This window comes from Danio rerio, chromosome 25 (genome assembly GCF_052040795.2).
Source record: "Danio rerio strain M-AB ecotype USA chromosome 25, GRCz13ab, whole genome shotgun sequence".
NCBI classification, from domain to species: Eukaryota; Metazoa; Chordata; class Actinopteri; order Cypriniformes; family Danionidae; genus Danio; species Danio rerio.
In genome coordinates, this window is record NC_141045.1 from 18,554,123 (window position 1) to 18,576,109 (window position 21,987).

The following is a 21,987-nucleotide window of genomic DNA, read 5'->3' on the forward strand; positions in this document are numbered from 1 at the left end:
ACTGCAAACAAGTTAGCTACGCCCATTTATTTTCATGTCGCAGTATAGACCAATGACTGTAAAAAATATGGACGACGCGGCAGCCCTTTTCCCCATTGAACGCCTTGAGGGCAAAACGCCTGCTTGACGGGCACAAACTGACGCAAAAGACTGCTGAAATTGGAGCCTTGACATGCACAGAAGGACTGTCTGATGGAGCCAGAGGAGGAGCCGTGAAAATGAGCGGAGTAGAGCTTCCAACCAAACGCTTTATGTAAAATCAACCACGCCCCCCGAACTTCTCAGCATGCGTTTGCTGTCATATCAACACAAATGGATGTAATAACGTTAACAAATATGAGGGTTTTATATATTCAATTGCGCCAGCTCCGGACCGCAGCGCATAACCTACTCGCGGCGTCGCGGGCTGATTCTGGCTGCTCGCATGCGGCAGCGCCGGCTCGCTCGGCCGCCGCATCTGGCTCGATTGACTCAGGCTGGAATCGGGTAGTGAGTCCAGGCATCCGGAGTAGGTCCAGCAGAGGTAGTCAGTCTGAGCTCTAAGGGATAAGTCTCCGGCTGGCGAGAATCTAGCAGGAACTGTGTTTTGCTATCTGGGTGGTTAGGCGTGTATCAGCTAACTAATAAAGCCCGAAAAAAGCCCTGAACTTAGCGAATAAACAGTGTTCCACCAGGATCATGTATGTCAGAAACTATAGTTTACTGCTGAACTCATTTTGTCATGGTAAAATAACACAGAAATGGAATAATAACATTTCAGTCTCCTGCCGAAGCTCAGACGCCGCGCTTTGAGAAACTGTCAATCACAGCTGTCAATCACGATGACACGCCCAGCATTAAATTACTGCTAAAAACAAACTGTTTACAAAAATGAAGATCTGCACCTATTTCAGCACAATAACCAGTGCCTTAATTGACCAGAACCATCTTTCGGGACATTTTATTGCAAGTGTAATATTTTTTTTTTATTTGGGCTCAAGTCTCCTTCATTAACACGGAGGAGGCGGGCTTTATAACTTGTACTGCAGCCAGCCCCCAGGGGGCGATCTAACGGCCGTGACCTTTACTCAAACGCAGGCTTGCGGCACACTTGGTATAGACAGAATAAAAAGTTTATCTGGCTGTAACTATATATAGTCATGCTGCCCAGCCCTATTGTAAATGACTCTTCATTTGTTTTGAATGTTACATTTAATTAGACCAAAGCTCTCATCAGCATAGGTTTCTCTGGTGTTTGCAATCTTTAGTAGTTTATTTCATCAGCTTTTGGCAATTTCTCTTGACACCTTGTGGACAAATTAAGTAGTTCAAAGCGTACACTGTGTTTGAAAAATTGGAAACATCTGTTTGTGCATTTACTGTTCTCTTCAAAATATGTTCTAGCAATGTTGTCGAATGTTTAATGCTTCTTTAATGCTTGTTCTATCATTGTTTCCCCAGATGTTACACTAAGAATTGCACTGAAGGACCTTACTTGGAATCAGCATCTACACAGAGACTCAGCTTGTTGGACACCGGACACTTTTCACACCTTTTGGGGGGGGGGGACTGACAGAAGTAACCTATCACTGAAGTGACTAAAGGGGAATAATGGTGATTTTGCGCCGGGCTCGGCCGCCTGCTTCCGCCCCAACCAGCAATGAATCTTGACTCGCTCTCGCTGGCTTTGTCTCAAATCAGCTACCTGGTGGACAATTTAACTAAGAAAAACTACAGAGCCAGCCAGCAGGAAATACAACATGTAAGTTCAGTGGCAGCAACACATGCTTACTTTTTCACTTTAAACCTAGAATAAGAATTTAGAATTGCTAGTTTCATCAGCGAGCTGAAAGTGCTGACAATTTGATGCATGACTTTTTTTTCCTCAGATTGTGAATCGTCACGGCCCTGAGGCAGACCGGCATCTATTACGCTGTCTCTTTTCCCATGTGGATTTCAGTGGCGATGGTAAAAGCAGTGGCAAAGATTTCCACCAGGTTTGTGGAATTTGTCTTGAGAATATGTAGTTCTTTTATCAGTTTGAGGATTTGTTTAATATTATATTTTCCTTTTCATTTTCTTCAGACACAGTTTCTGATCCAGGAGTGCGTGTCTCTTATTACGAAACCAAATTTTATTTCAACGCTTTGCTACGCCATTGACAATCCCCTGCACTATCAAAAGGTATGTTCAAGTGTATTTAAAATGTTAAGAGAACTTGAACCAGTGACTTGTGTAGCTAATGTAAAGTGAACTGCAGCTAATAGTTTGTTGCTCATCTTCGCACTCATGCATGCACATTATACACAAGACTGGACATGATTCAGTAACCCATTATAGACAAGGCTAAAGGTCTTTGCACACTGAAGTCGGAAATGTTGGTATGCGTTATTTTCGTAATCATATGCAAAAAATTTGTCATGTAAACAAACCTTGCACACTGAGTCAAATGCGTATTAATCAATCCATTACGAGAAAACGCAAAACATTTTCGAAGTCAGTTTAAGCAGTGATACGTTCTCCTCTCTTCTCCAAAGTAGAAACAGAAAGAGGGATAGACTGCATATTGTGTTCATCCAATAGAGAAGAAGGAAAGTTCCGCACATTATTAAAGGGGGATTGTCGCTGGATTGTCCCGAAGTTTATTTTGGAAAATCAGTGGAATTTTGATACATTGCTAGTAATACTTCACACATTCGCGAATGTAAAAAAATCGGGCATGTTATATGACATTATAATTTATCAGGGTATATGCAGGAGTCCTAAAGATAATTTCAATACCTTTTTTAGACTTTTTAAAAGACTTTCTCATAATATTTTAAGACCTTATCACCACTTCAAGTTTTAATCAGTATCAAACCTTTAACTTTATAAACAGCTGTTAACAGTTGTAGTTAAATCAATGGAGTATAACCATAAAACAGAACTCGGATAAGCTTGGAAGAAACAAAGCTTGAAAGAATAAGTTACGTAGTTGTTTTCTGCAGCTTCAGCCATTGTTTAAACTCATCTTTTTCCAACCAGGAGTATGCAAACTTTCATTTTCCCATTTTGTTGTCTGTTTTGCTCTCTGGGTTCGCTACATGTGGAGAGCGTCACATTACCTTCCCTTGTTTGTCGCAAATTATGTGAAATAACCCAGGCGGAGGAGCATGGCTGGTCGCACCCTGGCCTCCTGAATTAAGCACGCCGTTGTTAATATTAGGAGGAAAATATATATTAGGGATGTCCCGATCCAATATTGATATCAGAAATTCGTCCGATATCTGTCCAAAAAACTATATCGGACCGCGTTAAAAATCTTTGATATAAGCAGTCCGATACTCTCTAAACTCCGTTACAGCTATTCTATCCAGCAGAGTCCAGAGCCAGCGTGCAAAGCCCACGTGATCACAACACTGCTTGCTAGCAAAGTCTCTTAAGATTTCACATGCTCTTTACATTAAGTTATGGTGTATTACGATAGAAATCTATTGTGACGGTAGCACACACTGACGCTAGCAACAACAGCACATTTCTAATGTTACTGGTTTATTTACTTCACGTCAAGCGATCTTTACATTGTTTTGCATAAAGTCACGCTGCTAAGCAACATAAGGCACCGAATGGCAACGTAGCACACATCGTGCAAGCCTCAATTCAGTCATGGCACATTGTGGTTCATCCAGTGTAATACCTAATTCAACACCAGCACTTCCCACACATGACTTTACCTCAGCGGCCCAGTTCTGTATGCGTGAGAAAAGTCTCCGCCACAGACTTGCGGGCTCTGCTGCTGCAGACCCACAGAGATGCGCTGGATACCTGCTCTGACTTTAGCTTTGAGAAGAGCGCGAGGACACGTGGAAAAAAAACCTTTTTAATAAACAGACTGATCATGCTCATTATTTAGGGTGACAATACATCCTCTTTTTCTCAGACATGTCCTCTATTTGGGACTTAAAAAATTGCATTCAGCCAAGTTTCCAAATAGCTGAACATGTCCCGGATTCTGCTTTCTTTAGCTGCGTGTCTACATTACTTTATACGCAAACTTTCAATCTCTCAGCAGCACAAAGACTAGAGAGGGAGCAGATTTGACCTGTCAGTGGTGCACATGGATAGTAGGAGTGAATTATTGGATTTCTTATTCTTTATTTCATTTTTTTTTTTACTTGAACACTCTGAAAGGAAACAGTGTCATGTAAAAGGTGTTAAATGCTAAACATTTTTGTTGTTTTAATTGTCTTTTAAATAAGAATAAGAAATCATTCTGTTGCTGAGGGCCATTACAGTTTAAAACAAAGAATGGTATTACTTTTGGGGCAGAAGGACAATTTAATTAGAGGCATTCCTATGTTTAACTGTTTTATTAAAAAAGCCCAGAAAGATAAAGTGCAGTTCTGTCTCGATTTACATTATCTAATTTTCCCATGTGGGCAGTAGGGTAAAATCTGTGCAAATATATACAAATATGATGAATTTTGATAAATAAAATAATTCTTAAAAGTAACATTATTGTATGGGCTGTGGAGAAAAGGTGCGTTTCAATCCAGCCTCTGCAAGTATATTTGTTAAAGATAATATGCAAAAATTTTGCATTCAGTGTGCAAGAACCTTCAGTTCTTAACTTTGTTTATTAAAATGTTATTTAATGCAAAAAGTGACTAATACGTGAAAATTCTTAAATATAGATACTTATGTTCAAGTTGCCATTTTTGTGCCTGTAATGCTTTGTTCATTGGTTGCAAATATCTGCTTGTTTGTAGAGTTTGAAACCGTCACCTCATTTATTTACTCAGCTGAGTAAAGTTCTCAAGCTAAGCAAGGTTCAGGAGGTAGGCTCAATTTTGCAGTATAATCAACATTTCTATTAAATCAGTGCAAGATTATCAGTTTTTGACTTTCTGGCTTTCACCAGGTGATTTTGGGCCTTGCTCTGAGCAACTCCAGCAACGCAGACCTTCGAGGGTTTGGTAAGTGTTCACTTCCTGACTTTTCATTTTGTGTGTTAGTTTCACTTCTGCAAAAAGTTTTCAACACCGCAAACCCTGGCTTGTTTCTTTTACAGCTGCTCAGTTTGTGAAGCAGAAGCTCCCTGACCTCCTCCGCTCGTACGTGGACGCCGACCTCGGAGGGAATCAGGAAGGTGGCTTCCAGGACATTGCCATAGAGGTTCTGCATCTGCTCCTCTCCCATCTTCTGTTCGGTCAAAAGGGCTCGAGCGGAGTCGGACAAGAGCAGATTGACGCGTTCCTCAAAACACTGTGCAGAGGTTAGTGGAAAACTCCACCAGATGATTGCTTCCTGCATGCTATATTTGGATTGGAATTGTTTCTCATTCTTGTTTTTATTTGTGTCCCAGATTTCCCGCAGGAGCGCTGTCCTGTGGTGCTTGCACCACTGCTGTATCCTGACAAACGGGACATTCTCATGGACAGGATCCTGCCAGACTCTGGAGATTTAAATAAGACCATGATGGAGAGTTCTCTTGCTGACTTCATGCAAGAAGTTGGCTATGGCTTTTGTGCAAGGTATTAACACTTTAAAATGAACTCAAAGTTTGTTGTTAATGTAGTCCGTGTATATGGATTGCAGTGTTTTTATCTGAATTACAACCAGAGTGTTGACTGATTGATTTATACTTGTTTCTCCAGTCTTGAAGAGTGCAGGAACATAATCCTGCAGTATGGGGTGCGAGAGGTGACAGCCAGTCAGGTGGCCAGAGTGCTGGGCATGATGGCCCGCACTCACTCAGGGCTGTCTGACGGCATCAGCCTTCAGGTATGTTCTCTTTAGCTGTTATTGGCAGCTATGATGACTACTAAAATAGTACTTTTCATTGTGAAATTAATTTAAATGAAGCCTAAAATCAATTTTAGACATTAAATGGAACTAAAGGGAATAACTACTTTGATCATTGTATTAAAAAATGTATACTAAGCTATTTGTAAACTACTTTATATAATTTAATAATATATAATAAATATGTAAAAGAAACTTAAGGAACAAATCAGCACTGTTTAAAGTGTGATTTGGTTTGAATGACTTTTTTTCTGTTTATTTGTAGACCATCACCAATCCAGTGGGCGGTGGTGGGATCTGGAGTGACGGGAAGGACAAAAGTGACAGCTCTCAGGCCTGGAATGTTGAAGTTCTAATTGATGTGGTCAAAGAAGTGGTAAGTTTCTGGTTATTTTGAGGAGCTTTCATGTTTAGTTTGTTTCTGAAGCTAAAACATTTTCTCAGTTTAGTTAGTTTAGAAATGCGAGGTATGCAAAGCAGCAGTGATCGTTTTGCTAATTCCTTTCAAAAGGAATTTTAAATTGTGGATTGACCTGGTCGCGCAAACAAAGCTGATGATGAACAAACATATTTCAGGACTTTTTCATTTTAGCTATGTCTGACGCTACTTATTCCCTTTAGAACCCTAATCTGAATTTCAAAGAGGTGACCTATGAGCTGGATCACCCAGGCTTCCTGATCCGGGACAGTAAGGGGCTTCAGATAGTTGTTTATGGGATCCAGAGGGGTCTGGGAATGGAAGTGTTCCCGGTGGATCTCATTTACAGACCATGGAAGCATGCAGAAGGACAGGTAAATAATGCACCACTCAGTTTTAAAATAATCAAATCAATTGTATGAATTTTTTAACTTTGCAGTGAAAATGAAGTAGCTTATTTACATTTGGCTGTAATTAGTTTTGTGTTTTATTTTCAGTTGTCGTTCATTCAGCACTCTCTATTGAGTCCTGAAGTGTTCTGCTTTGCTGACTACCCTTGCCATACTGTTGCTATTGACATCTTGAAGGCTCCACCTGAGGATGACAACAGGGAGATAGCCACATGGTAAGTCTCAAACCAATTAATGTTACATCTAATCTTTACAAAAATGCTCAGTCATGAATGGTTTTTATACCTCCTTCCATTTTGGTCAACAGGAAGAGCTTGGACCTTGTAGAGAGCCTCTTGCGCCTCTCTGAAGTTGGGCATTATGAACAGGTGAAGCAGCTTTTTAGCTTCCCCATCAAACACTGCCCGGACATGCTGGTGTTGGCGCTCCTGCAGATCAGTACCTCCTGGCACACCCTACGTCATGAGCTCATCTCCACCCTCATGCCCATCTTCCTGGGCAACCACCCTAACTCTGCTATCATCTTGCACTATGCTTGGCATGGACAGGTGGGTGAATTTGACATTGGCGGGAAGTTGTTATTGCATCACTGTGTACTGATATGTGCCTGGGTCACGTTTCTAGGGCCAGTCCCCATCCATTCGCCAGCTGATCATGCACTCTATGGCCGAGTGGTACATGAGAGGGGAGCAATATGACCAGGCCAAGCTATCTCGCATCCTGGATGTGGCTCAGGACTTGAAGGTACCAATCACATTAACTCCTGCACCTGTGGTTATTTGAGTAGTACATATTACGGTCTTGGTTAACTGGTATGCCAACATTTTGAATGCTATTGTGTTTGTGTTGCAGTCTCTATCGATGCTGCTGAATGGTACTCCATTTGCCTTTGTTATTGACCTAGCTGCACTTGCCTCTCGCCGTGAATACCTCAAACTTGACAAATGGCTCACTGACAAAATACGGGAGCATGGGGTAAGTGAGCATTCATGGACGTATTGTTTGTAATTGAACTAAAGCAATACAAGAAATGACATGTTCTATTCTTGTCCATTAGGAGCCATTCATCCAAGCATGTGTCACATTTCTGAAGAGACGCTGCCCCTCTATTATGGGTGGTTTGGCCCCTGAGAAAGACCAGCCGAAAAGTGCTCAACTTCCTCCTGAAACACTGGCTACCATGCTTGCATGTTTGCAGTCTTGTGCTGGGTATGTATACAGCCAGGTTCAGACTACCAGTCTGATTTTGGTTTTGTTTATTTTTCTTGGTGGTTCCTAAATAAGTGGCCATCAGTATGCAGGGATTGATTTTTATTTTTTTTTTTTTTTGTCATGTTGGGTGTAGGGCTGAACAATAAATCAATAATATCAAAGTTGTTAATTAGCAAAAGCAGCAATTTGTCATTTGAGAAAAATGCGGTGATGTGATCAACAGTAAATTTCCTCCAAAGGCCAGAGGGTGCTTTCGCAAATCTGAAAGAACAGCTAGATATCAGACCGCCTTGTTTTCAACGATCGCTAAATCAACAAATTTTCATGATCCTGCTAAATTTTTAATTTGAACACAAAGTTATTGCAAATAACATACATCTCATAAAACATCCAATTCCAAACCATATAATCAAATTAATATTTTTTTTAGCTTTCAGTTAGTTGTTTTTCATGACTTATAGACGTTGCATATGCAGCGCACGTGATGTATTTGAGTGTCTCAAAAAATGACATCTGACTTGCACACTCACAATCCAAACATTACATGAGAGTGGGGAGGAGAATGTTTTGCAGCAAGTGCAGTAAGCAGAAGCAGATGAAGTGCGAGTGATTTACATGTGAAATCAGTGCAAAGATGCGATTAGACATCCTACGTTTTGTACATTTGGCGTGCTTCAGGCTCCAAAAGAAAGTTAGAGCAAACCTCTAAACCCTTAACAAACTGTGCAGTGGAACAAATAAAAAGCAAGCAGCTTGCAATGATTATGGTGGATTCAAGGATGACAGCCGCTGGACAAGATCAAATTAAGGACATTATTTGTGCTTTATATGTATGGCTGGTGTTTTCGTTTGACTGCAGTTAATGAGAAAAAATGCTTCTATGCTATTGACGAGTTTCACGGCAATCCGTGTTTTAGGCGTATTAAGATATGGAAAGCCATAACACATGTCCTGAGTGAGGTACATGATGTCAGATGTTCCTGAAATCTCAAATAAAGTAAGATTGTGGATAAAAATAAGAGTTATAAAGCCTTCCTTTAGCCGCTTTCACACAGTGATACCGGTAAATATATGGAAAATTTCCGGAACTACTTTACCGGTAAAGTCAAAAAAGCGCTGTTCACACAGACGAGGACGTTACGGAATTTTTCCGGAAAAGAGCATTCACACATCCATTCCAAATACCGGTAAATTCTGACATCATTAACCAGAAATGAGCTCTAAAAGGCTACGCTTGTATTTGTAAACATTTGACTACATGTCAAACTCTGTGGATGGATCAGTATTGTGAACAACTTCGATGAAAACATATAGAGAAACACTTTCGCATGTCGAGATGTACATGATATGGGTGTGTGCTGGCGCTCATGGGCTGTTTCATGGGCACACGCAAAGCTTGAAGGTAAACAAACAACGGCTTATCATAAGCATCTTATCGATAATTACACAGTTGGCATTAAGATGAACTTATAAACGTTATCTGACTAATTTCTAGCAGCTAAATGTGTCTGGAAAAATATTCAAAGGCTATTATTCTCATAAACCACGCGGACGTGAATGCGTCTGACTGTTCTGATTGGCTAAAGCAGACATCTCACGTCAGCACGTTCTAGACGTGCACGCGCTCTTTCAGGTAATCTTCCTTTTGCATTCACACAGCGCAGCATTCCGGCAAATTATCTGTAATGTTACAACTTCTCTTTCTGGAAAATAGCCAGAATGAATTTACCGGTATTTTTAAAAAGAGCCTGTTCACACATACACACCTTTCCGGTAAATTTCCGGAAAGGTGTGTATGTGAGAGGGGCTTTTGGCTCAATCACTACCGCTTGTTATTATTTAGATTATTTATTTAATTTTTTTTATCGCAAATTGTCTGCAAATTTCTGGGAATTACCACTACAAAGGAAAAAAGCCAGGAAATGCCAGTCTGGAAAATCGTTATGGCGTTTGTAAGATAAGCAGACACAATCAAAATCAGACAATCAAACACATGAGCATGACAACGTGTTTTTTTTTTTTTTTTTTTTTTTTTTTTTTTTTTTTTTTTGAGTTCTTGTCATTTTTCTCATGATGTATGTAATTATGCAACGCTTGTCACTGCTTAGAATGCTTTTGTGAAATATGTTTATTGTATTCTGTGTAAGAAGATGCATCATTTCAGAAAAGCACTTATTTACTTTAAAGATGACTGCGCACAACAATCATATGTCATTTATTGTTCAACATTTATTGTGTGGTGTGTCATAGTAATCAACAATTAATATCTGTGGTGCTTCGCGTTGTCCTAAGGAGCACAGAGAGTCCTGCAACACAAGAATTGAGTTTAAATTGCATAATTGAACATGGTGACTATCATAACTGACAGAACACAGCATTAAGCATGTACACATTAAAAAAGTGCTTGGGTTGAGGTTGAACTTTTTTATTTTTATTTTGAGCAGGAGTGTGTCTCAAGAGCTGTCAGAGACAATCTTGACCATGGTGGCCAACTGTAGCAATGTGATGAACAAGGCTCGGCAGCCGCCACCAGGAGTCCTGCCAAAGGGACGAGCGCCCAGCACCAGCAGTTTAGATGCTATCTCACCTGTGCAGGTAACCATGCCTGTACCAACTGATTGAATATCGATATCAGTGTCAAGATTCCCTGATGGTGGTGTTCTCAAATCTGTCCTGTTGTATTCCAGATGGACCCTCTCTCTGCAATGGGCTCTTTAAGTCTAGGTGTCTCGTCCACCTCTCACACCCCGAGCATGCAAGGATTCCCCAGCCTGCAGGGCTCTGCCTTCAGTAACCCCCAGTCCCCAGCCAAAGCCTTCTCAAACCTGCCCAACCCAAACCCCAGCACAGCTTTCCCTGGAATCAACCCCCTCTCTTCACAGCTCCAAGGTACCATAAGAGCGCTGTGTATTAATGAACTCTGATTCCAATCATAATGAGGCTGTGTGTTATTGGAATTGAACACATTACTTGAATTGCTTCCTTAGGTCCTCTGAGCACAAGCTTGTCTGGGATTGGCTCAGGTTTGGGCATGCCCACTGTCAGCAGTGATGTCTTCAGCGCCAGGAAGATGAGCACACCGGGGCTAAACCCCCCAACCTTCCAGCAGAGTAAGATTAAGGCGTGCTAGTGGTGGTGTAGCTGAGAGAGGTCTATGTGCCTCAAGCTGTGTTTCCTTTTGAAAGTAGCTCACAGTCCTTATGACATTTCAGAGTCTGTTTATTCTAATTTTCATCTCTGCACCAAAAAAAAAGTAAATTCTAAGAAATCCAAGAGGAAATACAGGTCAGTCTGCATTACTGCATGATGTTCTTGGCAACTAGTTTGGATACTAAATTATGAAGGAAAACAGGCTATTAGCCAGGAGCTTCTTTTCTGAATTTGCACTTTATGCATTTAAAATCAGTTTATAAATAGATGGAGGTGTGGTAACCGGTTTTCCCTCCTCTGTTACAGCTGACCTCTCTCAGGTGTGGCCCGAGGCAAACCAGCACTTTAGTAAGGAGATTGACGATGAAGCTAACAGCTACTTCCAGCGCATCTACAACCATCCGCCACATCCCACAATGTCTGTGGACGAGGTGAGTGTGCTAATTGGAGCTTAATAAATGGAAAAGTTCACTCTGAATTTTCAAGCTTTTTTTTTTTTATAGGTCAGGCTTTTTAAGTTCATTGCTATTGTTTCAATGCAGGTGCTGGAGATGCTGCAAAGATTTAAGGACTCAAACATCAAGCGGGAACGAGAAGTTTTTAACTGCATGCTGAGGAATCTGTTTGAGGAGTACCGATTCTTTCCTCAGTATCCAGACAAAGAGCTGCACATCACCGCCTGCCTCTTTGGGGGAATCATTGAGAAGGGCCTGGTCACATACATGGCGCTGGGCTTGGCCTTAAGATACGTGCTGGAAGCCTTACGCAAACCTTTCGGATCAAAGATGTATTACTTTGGGATCGCTGCACTAGATAGATTTAAAAATAGGTACTTATTTTGGTTCAGCAAAAATAGAGCAGCTTTTATTTAAATTGTGCTTTTGATTTATATTAAATCTGAGGCACTTTCTTCCTCAGACTGAAGGACTATCCCCAGTACTGTCAGCACTTGGCATCAATAGCCCATTTCCTACAGTTTCCACACCATTTACAAGAGGTAACCTAGTTTTTCATTTTATTTTCCTATTTTGCACTGTGGTATTTAAACTTTTTCAGCTGATGAGTTCCTGTTGTCCCTTTTTGTGCGCAGTATATAGAGTATGGCCAACAGTCAAGAGACCCTCCTGTGAAGATGCAAGGCTCCATTACCACCCCAGGCAGCCTGGCTCTAGCCCAAGCGCAAGCTCAGTCTCAGCCCCCTAAAGCCCCCCAACCTGGCCAAGCCAGCACCTTAGTGACAACAGCCACCACGACCACCACCGCTGCCAAAACCACAACCATCACAAGACCTACAGCTGTTGGACCCAAGAAGGATGTGCCAGTGCGTAAACAAGTTACTTTTGCAATGTAGCAATGGTCTAAAATAAACTGATGTTTAATGTTTTAATTTCTTCTACAGCCTTCAATCAACACCACAAACATTGACACCTTGTTAGTGGCCACAGATCAGACCGAAAGGATCGTGGAGCCCCCAGAAAATGTTCAGGAGAAAATTGCTTTTATTTTCAATAACTTGTCCCAGTCAAACATGTCCCAAAAGGTGTTTATTTTCACTAATTATATCATTGGTATTCAATTTAATAACTGGTTTGTTTTTTGTTTTAAACATTCTAAACCATGTCTTTGTGTTTAAAGGTGGAGGAGCTAAAAGAGACTGTGAAAGAAGAATTCATGCCCTGGGTTTCTCAGTACCTGGTAATGAAGCGTGTCAGCATTGAGCCCAATTTCCACAGCCTGTATTCTAACTTCTTGGACACACTGAAAAACCCAGAGTTTGTCAAGATGGTTCTCAATGAGACTTACAGAAACATCAAGGTGAGGCATTTTAGAAATTAATCAATTTATAGCCATAAATGAGTTATAAAATCTTGATGTGAGGGACGACGCGGTGGTGCAGTCGGTAGCACGTTTGCCTGGGTCAGTTGGCGTTTCTGTGTGGAGTTTGCATGTTCTCCTCATGTTCGCGTGGGTTTCCTTCGGGTGCTCAAGTTTCCCCCACAGTCCAAAGACATGTGGTACAGGTTGAATTGTTTATGCTAAAATTGACCATAATGTATGAGTGTGTATAGATGTTTCCCATGGATGGGTTGCGGCTGGAAGGGCATCCGCTGCGTAAAACATATGCTGGATAAGTTGGTGGTTCATTTCTCTGTGGCGACCCCAGATTAATAAAGGGACTAAGCCGAAAAGAAAATGAATGAATGAATGAATGAAAAACTTCATGTGGTCTCTCTTTGTTATCGCAGGTCCTCCTTACCTCGGATAAGGCAGCTGCTAATTTCTCAGATCGATCCCTGCTGAAGAATTTGGGTCACTGGCTTGGAATGATCACCCTAGCAAAAAACAAACCCATCCTGTATACAGTGAGTTCATTTATTATTCATCACCTTTGTAAAATGTGTAGAGCATGTGTTGTTTTACCAGCATTAATGTACTGTGCTCATATAGGACCTGGAGCTGAAATCTCTTTTGTTGGAGGCTTATGTGAAAGGCCAGCAGGAGTTACTGTATGTCGTCCCTTTTGTGGCCAAAGTCTTGGAATCAAGTCTGCGGAGTGTGGTAATAATGAGTTCTGATAATCATGACATATTTTTTTATATCAGAACATAAATTAATTGGTGCTGTGTTTTGTAGATCTTCAGACCGCAGAACCCTTGGACAATGGGCATCATGAATGTACTGGCTGAACTCCACCAGGAGCATGACCTAAAGGTCAGTAACCTCTCTTTGACGCTAAATGTATAGTGCACAGGTTTTTGATGAATGGTTTTCACTCAGTCCCACAATTCTGTCGTTGCAGCTTAACCTCAAATTTGAGATTGAGGTACTCTGCAAGAATCTGTCTATGGACATCACTGATCTTAAGCCAGGGAACCTGCTGAGAGACAAAGATAAGCTGAAGACCTTGGAGGAGCAGCTCTCCGCACCAAAGAAAGAGACCAAGCCTCCTGAAGAATTGCTGCCTATAGTTACAACAGGTATTACACTAAACTGGACACATTGTAAATGACATGCTGTTTGCCATATTTTCCAGTTCTGGTTTAACCAGAAGCAGACTCTGTTCCTTTCACAGCTGCTCCCTCAACTCCGGCCACCACCACGGCCTGTACAGCCACTGGGCCACCTACACCTCAGTTCAGCTATCATGACATCAATGTGTATGCATTGGCTGGACTGGCCCCACACATAAACATCAATGTTAACGTTAGTTACTCACTCTACCAACCAATTCATTACCCCTTTTCAAATAGCGTTAATTAAGACACTAACAATTTTTACCTTAACGTTTATAGATCCCACTGCTACAGGCCCACCCTCAGCTGAAGCAGTGCGTGAGACCAGCAATCGAACGTGCCGTACAGGAGCTTGTGCACCCAGTGGTGGACCGATCCATCAAGATCGCCATGACAACCTGTGAGCAGATAGTCAGGAAGGACTTTGCTCTAGACTCAGAGGAGTCTCATATGCGTGTGGCTGCTCACCACATGATGCGTAACCTGACTGCCGGCATGGCCATGATCACCTGCAGAGAGCCCCTGCTGATGAGCATTGCCACCAATCTGAAGAACAGCTTTGCTGCAGCTCTTAGGGTACTGGAAAATTTAGCTTTGTTCTCTCAAATTGATATCCATTCCCAAACTTAGACTCACTGATCATGTCCTCTTCAGGCTCCCACACCCCAGCAGAGAGAGATGATGGAGGAGGCGGCTGCTCGCATCGCACAGGACAACTGTGAGCTTGCATGTTGCTTTATCCAGAAAACAGCAGTGGAGAAAGCTGGCCCGGAGATGGATAAGAGACTGGCAACTGTGAGTGCATGGTCACAGTTTAAAAAGCTCCAGTCAAGCAATATCTTCTGGTAAGGTCTCAGAGATTAAACACAGTTTTTCAACCTCACAGGAATTTGAGCTGAGGAAGCATGCTCGCCAAGAAGGAAGACGCTACTGTGACCCCATGGTGCTCACCTATCAGGCAGAGCGCATGCCTGAGCAGATCAGACTGAAGGTGAAAGATCTTTACAAATGTCTCAAAGGTCATTGATATACTATTCTGTATGACAATATTTGATTCTGTTTTGCTGCTCCTCTAGGTTGGTGGAGTGGATCCTAAACAGCTGGCTGTTTATGAGGAGTTTGCCCGCAACGTTCCAGGCTTCCTACCAAGTAATGACCTGTCTCAACCAACTGGTTTTCTTGCTCAACCAATGAAGGTATAAACCCCTTATTCTAGAAGAGATCTTGTTAGGGAATCACATAATGGAAGCAACTCACAGGTTCTTTTGATGCATTGCAGCAACAGGCATGGCCCACTGATGATGTGGCTCACATCTATGAGAAGTGCATTTCTGACCTGGAACAGCACCTGCATGCAATTCCACCTGCACTGGCCATGAACCCACAGACCCAGGCCATACGTAGCCTGCTGGAGGCAGTTGTCATGGCAAGGAACTCCCGTGATGGCATTGCTGCCCTGGGACTTTTGCAGAAGGTTAGATAATCTATAGCACATTGTATATTTCTGCTTCTTGAGAGCTACTGTTCTGCAGAGTTTAGCTTCAATTTAAATGAAACCTAATCGAAAAGATTACCTAAGGTCATGAGGATCACTTAAAAACCTTTTGGTTGATATGTTATGTAAGCAAAATGCGTAAGGACTGTCTCAGCTTAGATCTAAGAAACCTCTCATTCTTAGGCTGTGGAGGGTCTTCTTGATGCCACCAGTGGTGCTGATCCTGAATTGTTACTAAGCTACAGGGAGTGCCATCTGTTGGTGCTGAAAGCCTTACAGGATGGCCGTGCCTACGGTCCACAGTGGTGCAACAAGCAAATCACCAGGCCAGTACTACCACTGTGATACACACTTGTATCTCAAGCATACATGTGCCACAAAGACCCTAACCTTTTGTTCTACACACCCTGCAGATGCCTGATTGAGTGTAGAGATGAATACAAGTACAATGTTGAGGCTGTGGAGCTCCTCATCAGAAACCACCTGGTCAACATGCAGCAGTATGATTTGCACCTAGCTCAGGTGAGGATAGCGTCTCAAGGACTTCAAAAGGGATCATTATAAACAAGCAAATTCTTACACTCCTTTTTTTTGTAGTCCATGGAGAATGGCCTCAACTACATGGCAGTGGCATTTGCCATGCAGCTGGTGAAACTCTTGCTGGTTGATGAGCGCAGCGTGAGCCACATCACTGAAGCAGATCTTTTCCACACTATCGAGACACTTATGAGGACCAGCGCCCACTCCAGAGCCAACGCTCCTGAAGGGTAAGACCCACTTATCCTGCTGGTCATACAACTGAATGTCATTCCTGCTGAAAAAACTAACATGTATTACTTTTGTGTAATCCATAGTTTGCCACAGCTTATGGATGTTGTCCGCTCCAACTATGAGGCCATGATTGATCGTCACCATGGTGGACCAAATTTCATGATGCACTCTGGAATTTCTCAAGCATCGGAGTACGATGACCCACCAGGCCTTAGAGAAAAGGCAGAGTACCTGCTGAGAGAATGGGTCAATCTGTACCACTCAGCAGCAGCAGGAAGGGACAGCACCAAGGCCTTCTCTGCATTTGTTGGCCAGGTCAGAATTTTTTTTAGGAGCTCTCAATATGCAGAAGTCCCAAGTAAGTTTCTCTTTAGGTTAGAATTACCACACCTTATTCTGTTCCATCTGCTTTTTTCCCTGTAGATGCACCAGCAGGGTATCCTGAAGACTGATGACTTGATCACTCGCTTTTTCCGGCTATGCACAGAAATGTGTGTAGAGATCAGTTATCGCGCTCAAGCTGAACAGCAGCACCCAACCACCAGTCCTGCCATTATTAGGGCCAAATGCTACCATAACTTGGATGCTTTCGTTCGGCTTATTGCCCTTCTGGTCAAACACTCTGGAGAGGCCACCAACACAGTCACTAAAATTAACCTGCTCAACAAGGTTTGAATGCTTATATGGATTGAGATGGGTTAATGTTGAGTTGTTTCAGGGGACGTTTTAGTTAACGCTGTGCCTCCTGTCCTGCTGTAGGTTTTGGGCATTGTGGTGGGTGTGTTAATCCAGGATCATGATGTGAGGCAGACAGAGTTCCAGCAGCTTCCATACCACAGAATCTTCATCATGCTCTTACTGGAGCTAAACGCACCAGAGCATGTGCTGGAGACCATCAACTTCCAGACTCTCACTGCCTTCTGGTTAGTAACATGACTTTAGTCTTTAGGTTTAATCATATGTACCATTGTTTACCAGTGAAAATGTAGGATGTTTACCAACAAAGTTTTGAAAGTGACTTCAGCAAAGCTTTTGCTTCATATATCGCTACAGTATAGATGATGGACATTTGTCTCTTTTTAGCAACACCTTCCACATCCTGAGGCCGACTAAAGCACCTGGTTTTGTGTATGCTTGGCTAGAGCTCATCTCTCACCGCATCTTCATTGCCAGGATGCTTGCTCACACCCCACAACAGAAGGTCTGTATCTGCTGTGGGAATTGTCATTTGTCAGGGGTGTACAGTCATGCTTCAGGGGGCCATTTCTTGCTGGGGATTTTTCTGACCTAGAGAGAAGCCAAGGTCTTTAGAAACAACCAGCAGGTTTGCTGGAGCTTAGCTAAAAATGAAAATTGCCCCCCAGGAGCAATATTAGACATCTCTGATATCCCTGCTAATCTCATATCCATGTCAGTCTATTGCAGAGACCACCTTCTTCCTTTAACATCTGTGTCCTCTATTGCAGGGTTGGCCTATGTATGCCCAGCTGCTGATAGACTTGTTTAAATATCTTGCACCCTTCCTAAGGAATGTTGAACTCAACAAACCTATGCAAATTCTCTACAAGGTATGAACTTGACTTCAAAAGCATGTCTAGCATTTTTGGTTCGTTTTGTGACTATGCATTTTCTTTCCTCCAAGGGAACACTTCGTGTGCTGCTTGTCCTGCTACATGACTTCCCAGAATTCCTGTGCGACTACCATTACGGATTCTGTGATGTCATCCCACCCAACTGCATCCAGCTGAGGAATCTGATCCTGAGTGCCTTCCCCCGCAACATGAGGCTTCCGGACCCCTTCACCCCTAATTTAAAGGTAGTGATAGTGATGCGTTGATGTTGTTGTAATTTAGGTTCAAAAGACTTGCTTCATGTAGACTTGAGCATGTCCATTAAGTCCACGAGACAGTAGGGTGTCCAAGACTTCAACACAACAGTGAATGTAGCATTTTGTGTCAAGTAGTTTGTGGTGTCAACTGGGACTGGGTTGTTGTGGAACCTGTAATAATTTCTACATGTTCTCTAGGTGGATATGCTGAGTGAGATCAACATCGCTCCCCGCATCCTCACAAACTTCACTGGTGTGATGCCGTCCCAGTTTAAGAAGGATCTTGACTCCTACCTCAAGACCCGCTCTCCTGTCACCTTCCTCTCTGAGCTGCGCAGCAACCTGCAGGTAAGAGATTGCCAAGGTATCTCGATACCTCTGTTTAGTATTCTTTTTTTGAAATTTGTTATGCGGTAATGCCACTGATTTCCTGAAACAAACTTTGCATTCCAGGATAATCCCATGCAGCTCTTTTACAGAGATACCTTTTCTTTGCTCTCCTTGCAGTGGATTGGTTGAACAAGATATTTTCTCTTTAGTTTTAGTGAATAATTAATAAGAATTATTCCAATAATTTTTCCAGGTGTCCAATGAGCCAGGCAACCGCTACAACATTCAGCTGATCAACGCTCTGGTGCTGTACGTTGGAACCCAGGCCATTGCCCACATTCACAACAAGGGCAGCACTCCCTCCATGAGCACCATCACACACTCGGCACACATGGACATCTTCCAGAACCTCGCAGTCGATCTAGACACTGAGGGTGAGTTGCAGAATGTGATCTTCCTTTTTTTTTCTTATTACACTTCCTCTGGCTTTAACTTACTTGTGTCCAAAACAGCCTACTACTCAGTAGGTACTGCATTTGAATTTCTACTCGACCGTTAAAAAAGTACGTTCTATACAGTATGAATGAGAGTAGTATGAATGAAACTCGGACTTACTACTTCCAACATTTTGTAATGATGACCTACCTGTGAGTTGCATTGCTCCACTCCTATTCACGAATTCTCTCGCGGGGCATCATGGAATAGCGCAGCCTGCATCGGATGCAAACTTCAGAGTCTCTCAAGAAGTAGTAGGTCATCCGAGTACTTCTTGCATACTGATTCATACCTTCAGCCTGTTTCACTGGAACATACTACTCAGCTCGCATAATGATTTTAGCGTGCTATATTGTATGAAAGAATGTGATTTTGGATGCACCCATAGTGAATTGCTCTCCTCCTCCCAGGTCGCTATCTGTTCCTGAATGCGATAGCCAATCAGCTGCGTTATCCAAACAGCCACACGCACTACTTCAGCTGTACCATGCTGTATCTGTTTGCCGAGGCCAATGCTGAAGCCATTCAAGAGCAGATCACCAGGTATATTGAGTTACCTCGATTTTGAAGTGCTTTTAAGTACTTGTCTGTTAGCTAACGAGTGATGGTGTCATTCAGGGTCTTGCTGGAGAGGCTGATTGTGAACAGGCCACACCCGTGGGGTCTGCTCATCACCTTCATAGAGCTGATCAAGAACCCTGCCTTCAAGTTCTGGAGCCATGATTTTGTGCACTGCGCCCCAGAGATCGAGAAGTAAGGGGTCTAGCATGACATGTTCACATCGTTTGTATTTTATGAGACAAGAAATACATTTTGTTGTTGGTCTGTCTGCAGGTTGTTCCAGTCAGTGGCTCAGTGCTGTATGGGGCAGAAGCAGGCCCAGCAGGTGATGGAGGGAACCGGTGCCAGTTAAGCTGCAGGACTTATTCTCGTGCCCAGAGAGAGAGATCTCCCTCTTCCCAACCCTTCATTTGCCCCCACCAATGGCCCTGCACGTCTGATCGACACACAGCCAGCACTGGATTCTTGCTTGCCTGCCACTGGGTGGTATCCGAAATGAGGAGTTTTGTTTTTGGTTTTCTTTTTTCCCTCCCTCAACAAGTTAAAATGTTCAATGTAAATATTAAAAAGGGACGTGTAAGAAGCAGATTGAGTTATTTTGTTGAAACTGAGGCACAAGCTTGAGCACATTTCACTCCTTGCTCTTTGGCTCCCCCTAGCTCTCCATAAATTATTTTTGCCTTCAAGACTGATTGACTTTTGTTTGGAAGCTTGGTAGTAGTGGCTGAGGAAAGCGGTCTTGTTTTATTTCCTTTTATTTTTCCTTTTGTGGTTTGGTTTTTAAGGGGAGAGCTATCAGTGTGGTGAGCTGATAGGATCGGACCGACGTCCTGGACTGCAGGGAGGGGGTTGGGGGGTCACTGGTTTGCACCTGTGATGAAACAAATCTTGGGTTGGAGGTTCTCCCTGGCACTTGTACAATTGTGGAAATATTCAATTTGTTGGTAAATTGGATCTTCGGAGTTTGTACAAAGATTCAACTTGCAGAACAAAAAAAAAGGACCAATACAGCTCATTTTGTAAGGATTTCGAATGTTTTGTAAATGTATTGGTCCGCGTGTTGTATTTTGTAGTACTTTGTAGTTGCCTTTAGTTCCGCTACTTATTTCCTGTATGTATGCATTCTGTAGTTACTGCATTAAACACTTGAACTGCACATTTGCTTGCTAGTTATTTGATTTTGTTTTCTGTGCTATGGTTTTGAACAGATCTTGTAATGCAGATTACAAAAAAAGATTGTGATGGACGAATTATAGATTCGGGCAGTCCAATGCACTTGTTAAGTGTGATGTCATATGAAGCAGCTTCCAGGTCAATGCACTCTATCAATCTCTATGGGGAGACTAAACAAATGGTAATAATAAACGTTTACAAAGTGATCTAATACATCCAAAAGTCAGGATCGACCTGTTGCTAATATTAGATGCCAGAAAGTGAATTGTTTTTTATAAATTGTTAAAATATTGGTCCAGAACATATGTTTTGACATAATTATGTCGTGGACAATTTTATATAAAATTCACTTTTATGTGTGATATGACTAAAAAGTCATAGACTAATATTTTCTCAATTCAAATGAGTAGCGGCTTGGACCCGGAAACAGTACTCCATACGTCACGACTTAACAAGCAGATAGGAATTTATATTATTGTGAGTTTCTCCTGTGTTTAAGGAACACCTTTTTTTCCTGTAATGGGCTAATTTTACAAGTTCCAAAGAGTTAAAGTTAAGATTTACCATTTTGTAGCCCATTCATCTGATTTCAGATTTGGCGGGATCACTTTTAATTTGGCATTAATGATTGAATCACATTTGACCAGTGGTCTTAAACTCAATTCCTGGAGGGCCACAGCTCTGCATAGTTTAGCTCCAACCACCTCCAACTTAAACCTGCTTAATATTCTCTTGTAGCCTTGAACACTTCGATTATTCGGATAAGCTGTGTTTGATTAGGGTTGAAGCAAAACTGCAGAGCTGTGGCCCTCCAGGAATCAAGTTTGAGACCTATACATTAGACCAGGAGGGTTTAACCCAGGTGTGACCAACCCTGTTCTGGAAGATCGACCTTTCTTCAGATTTCAGTTGCAACCCATATCAAACACACCTTGCCTGTAGCTATCAAGTGCTGTTCAGGTCCTAATTAATTGGTTCAGGTGTTTGATCAGGGTTAGAGCTTAACTTTGCAGGATGGTCGATCTCCAGGAACAGGGTTGAGCACCACTGGTTTAACCCTATTCCCAAAGATCTACCTTCCTGCAGAGTTTAGCTTCAACGCTGATCAAACACAACTAAGAAGGATCTGAATGAGCACTTGGTAATTATAGACAGGTGAACTCTGCAGGAAGCGAGATCTCCAGGAACAGGATTGAGCGCCCCTGCATTAGACTATTAGCATCTCACTCAAAGTTTGATCATTTTCCAATTTAAGGTTTGACACTTTTGTATTAAAATTGTGTAGTAAGACACAGAAAGAAATGAAAAGTTGCTTTTTTCCAAGTTGACATGGCATGGAACTTTACTCTCATTCCAGCGTAATAATC

At 42.2% G+C, this 21,987-nt stretch overlaps 1 protein-coding gene across 1 annotated transcript in view; it reads left to right on the forward strand.

Annotated features, from left to right (window-relative positions):
* The window catches only part of cnot1 (CCR4-NOT transcription complex, subunit 1), a 33,353-nt gene extending 12,750 nt beyond the window's left edge, over positions 1-20,603 (forward strand). Inside the window, 48 exon segments of the mRNA NM_001079951.2 lie at positions 1,441-1,741; positions 1,869-1,976; positions 2,065-2,163; positions 4,728-4,796; positions 4,880-4,934; positions 5,030-5,233; positions 5,324-5,492; positions 5,616-5,742; positions 6,029-6,139; positions 6,385-6,555; positions 6,679-6,806; positions 6,899-7,139; positions 7,216-7,335; positions 7,444-7,566; positions 7,649-7,800; positions 10,248-10,398; positions 10,491-10,692; positions 10,791-10,913; positions 11,260-11,384; positions 11,496-11,782; positions 11,872-11,950; positions 12,044-12,274; positions 12,353-12,493; positions 12,589-12,768; positions 13,200-13,316; positions 13,402-13,512; positions 13,588-13,665; positions 13,754-13,931; positions 14,009-14,157; positions 14,247-14,543; positions 14,622-14,762; positions 14,854-14,958; positions 15,044-15,163; positions 15,247-15,441; positions 15,646-15,788; positions 15,876-15,984; positions 16,060-16,229; positions 16,317-16,548; positions 16,657-16,902; positions 16,993-17,156; positions 17,317-17,434; positions 17,700-17,801; positions 17,876-18,049; positions 18,260-18,409; positions 18,645-18,825; positions 19,297-19,429; positions 19,505-19,639; positions 19,721-20,603. Coding sequence (NP_001073420.1) covers positions 1,640-1,741; positions 1,869-1,976; positions 2,065-2,163; positions 4,728-4,796; positions 4,880-4,934; positions 5,030-5,233; positions 5,324-5,492; positions 5,616-5,742; positions 6,029-6,139; positions 6,385-6,555; positions 6,679-6,806; positions 6,899-7,139; positions 7,216-7,335; positions 7,444-7,566; positions 7,649-7,800; positions 10,248-10,398; positions 10,491-10,692; positions 10,791-10,913; positions 11,260-11,384; positions 11,496-11,782; positions 11,872-11,950; positions 12,044-12,274; positions 12,353-12,493; positions 12,589-12,768; positions 13,200-13,316; positions 13,402-13,512; positions 13,588-13,665; positions 13,754-13,931; positions 14,009-14,157; positions 14,247-14,543; positions 14,622-14,762; positions 14,854-14,958; positions 15,044-15,163; positions 15,247-15,441; positions 15,646-15,788; positions 15,876-15,984; positions 16,060-16,229; positions 16,317-16,548; positions 16,657-16,902; positions 16,993-17,156; positions 17,317-17,434; positions 17,700-17,801; positions 17,876-18,049; positions 18,260-18,409; positions 18,645-18,825; positions 19,297-19,429; positions 19,505-19,639; positions 19,721-19,799 — 7,125 coding nt within the window. The 5' untranslated portion in view covers positions 1,441-1,639 and the 3' untranslated portion in view covers positions 19,800-20,603.
* The last annotated feature ends 1,384 nt before the right edge of the window (positions 20,604-21,987 follow it).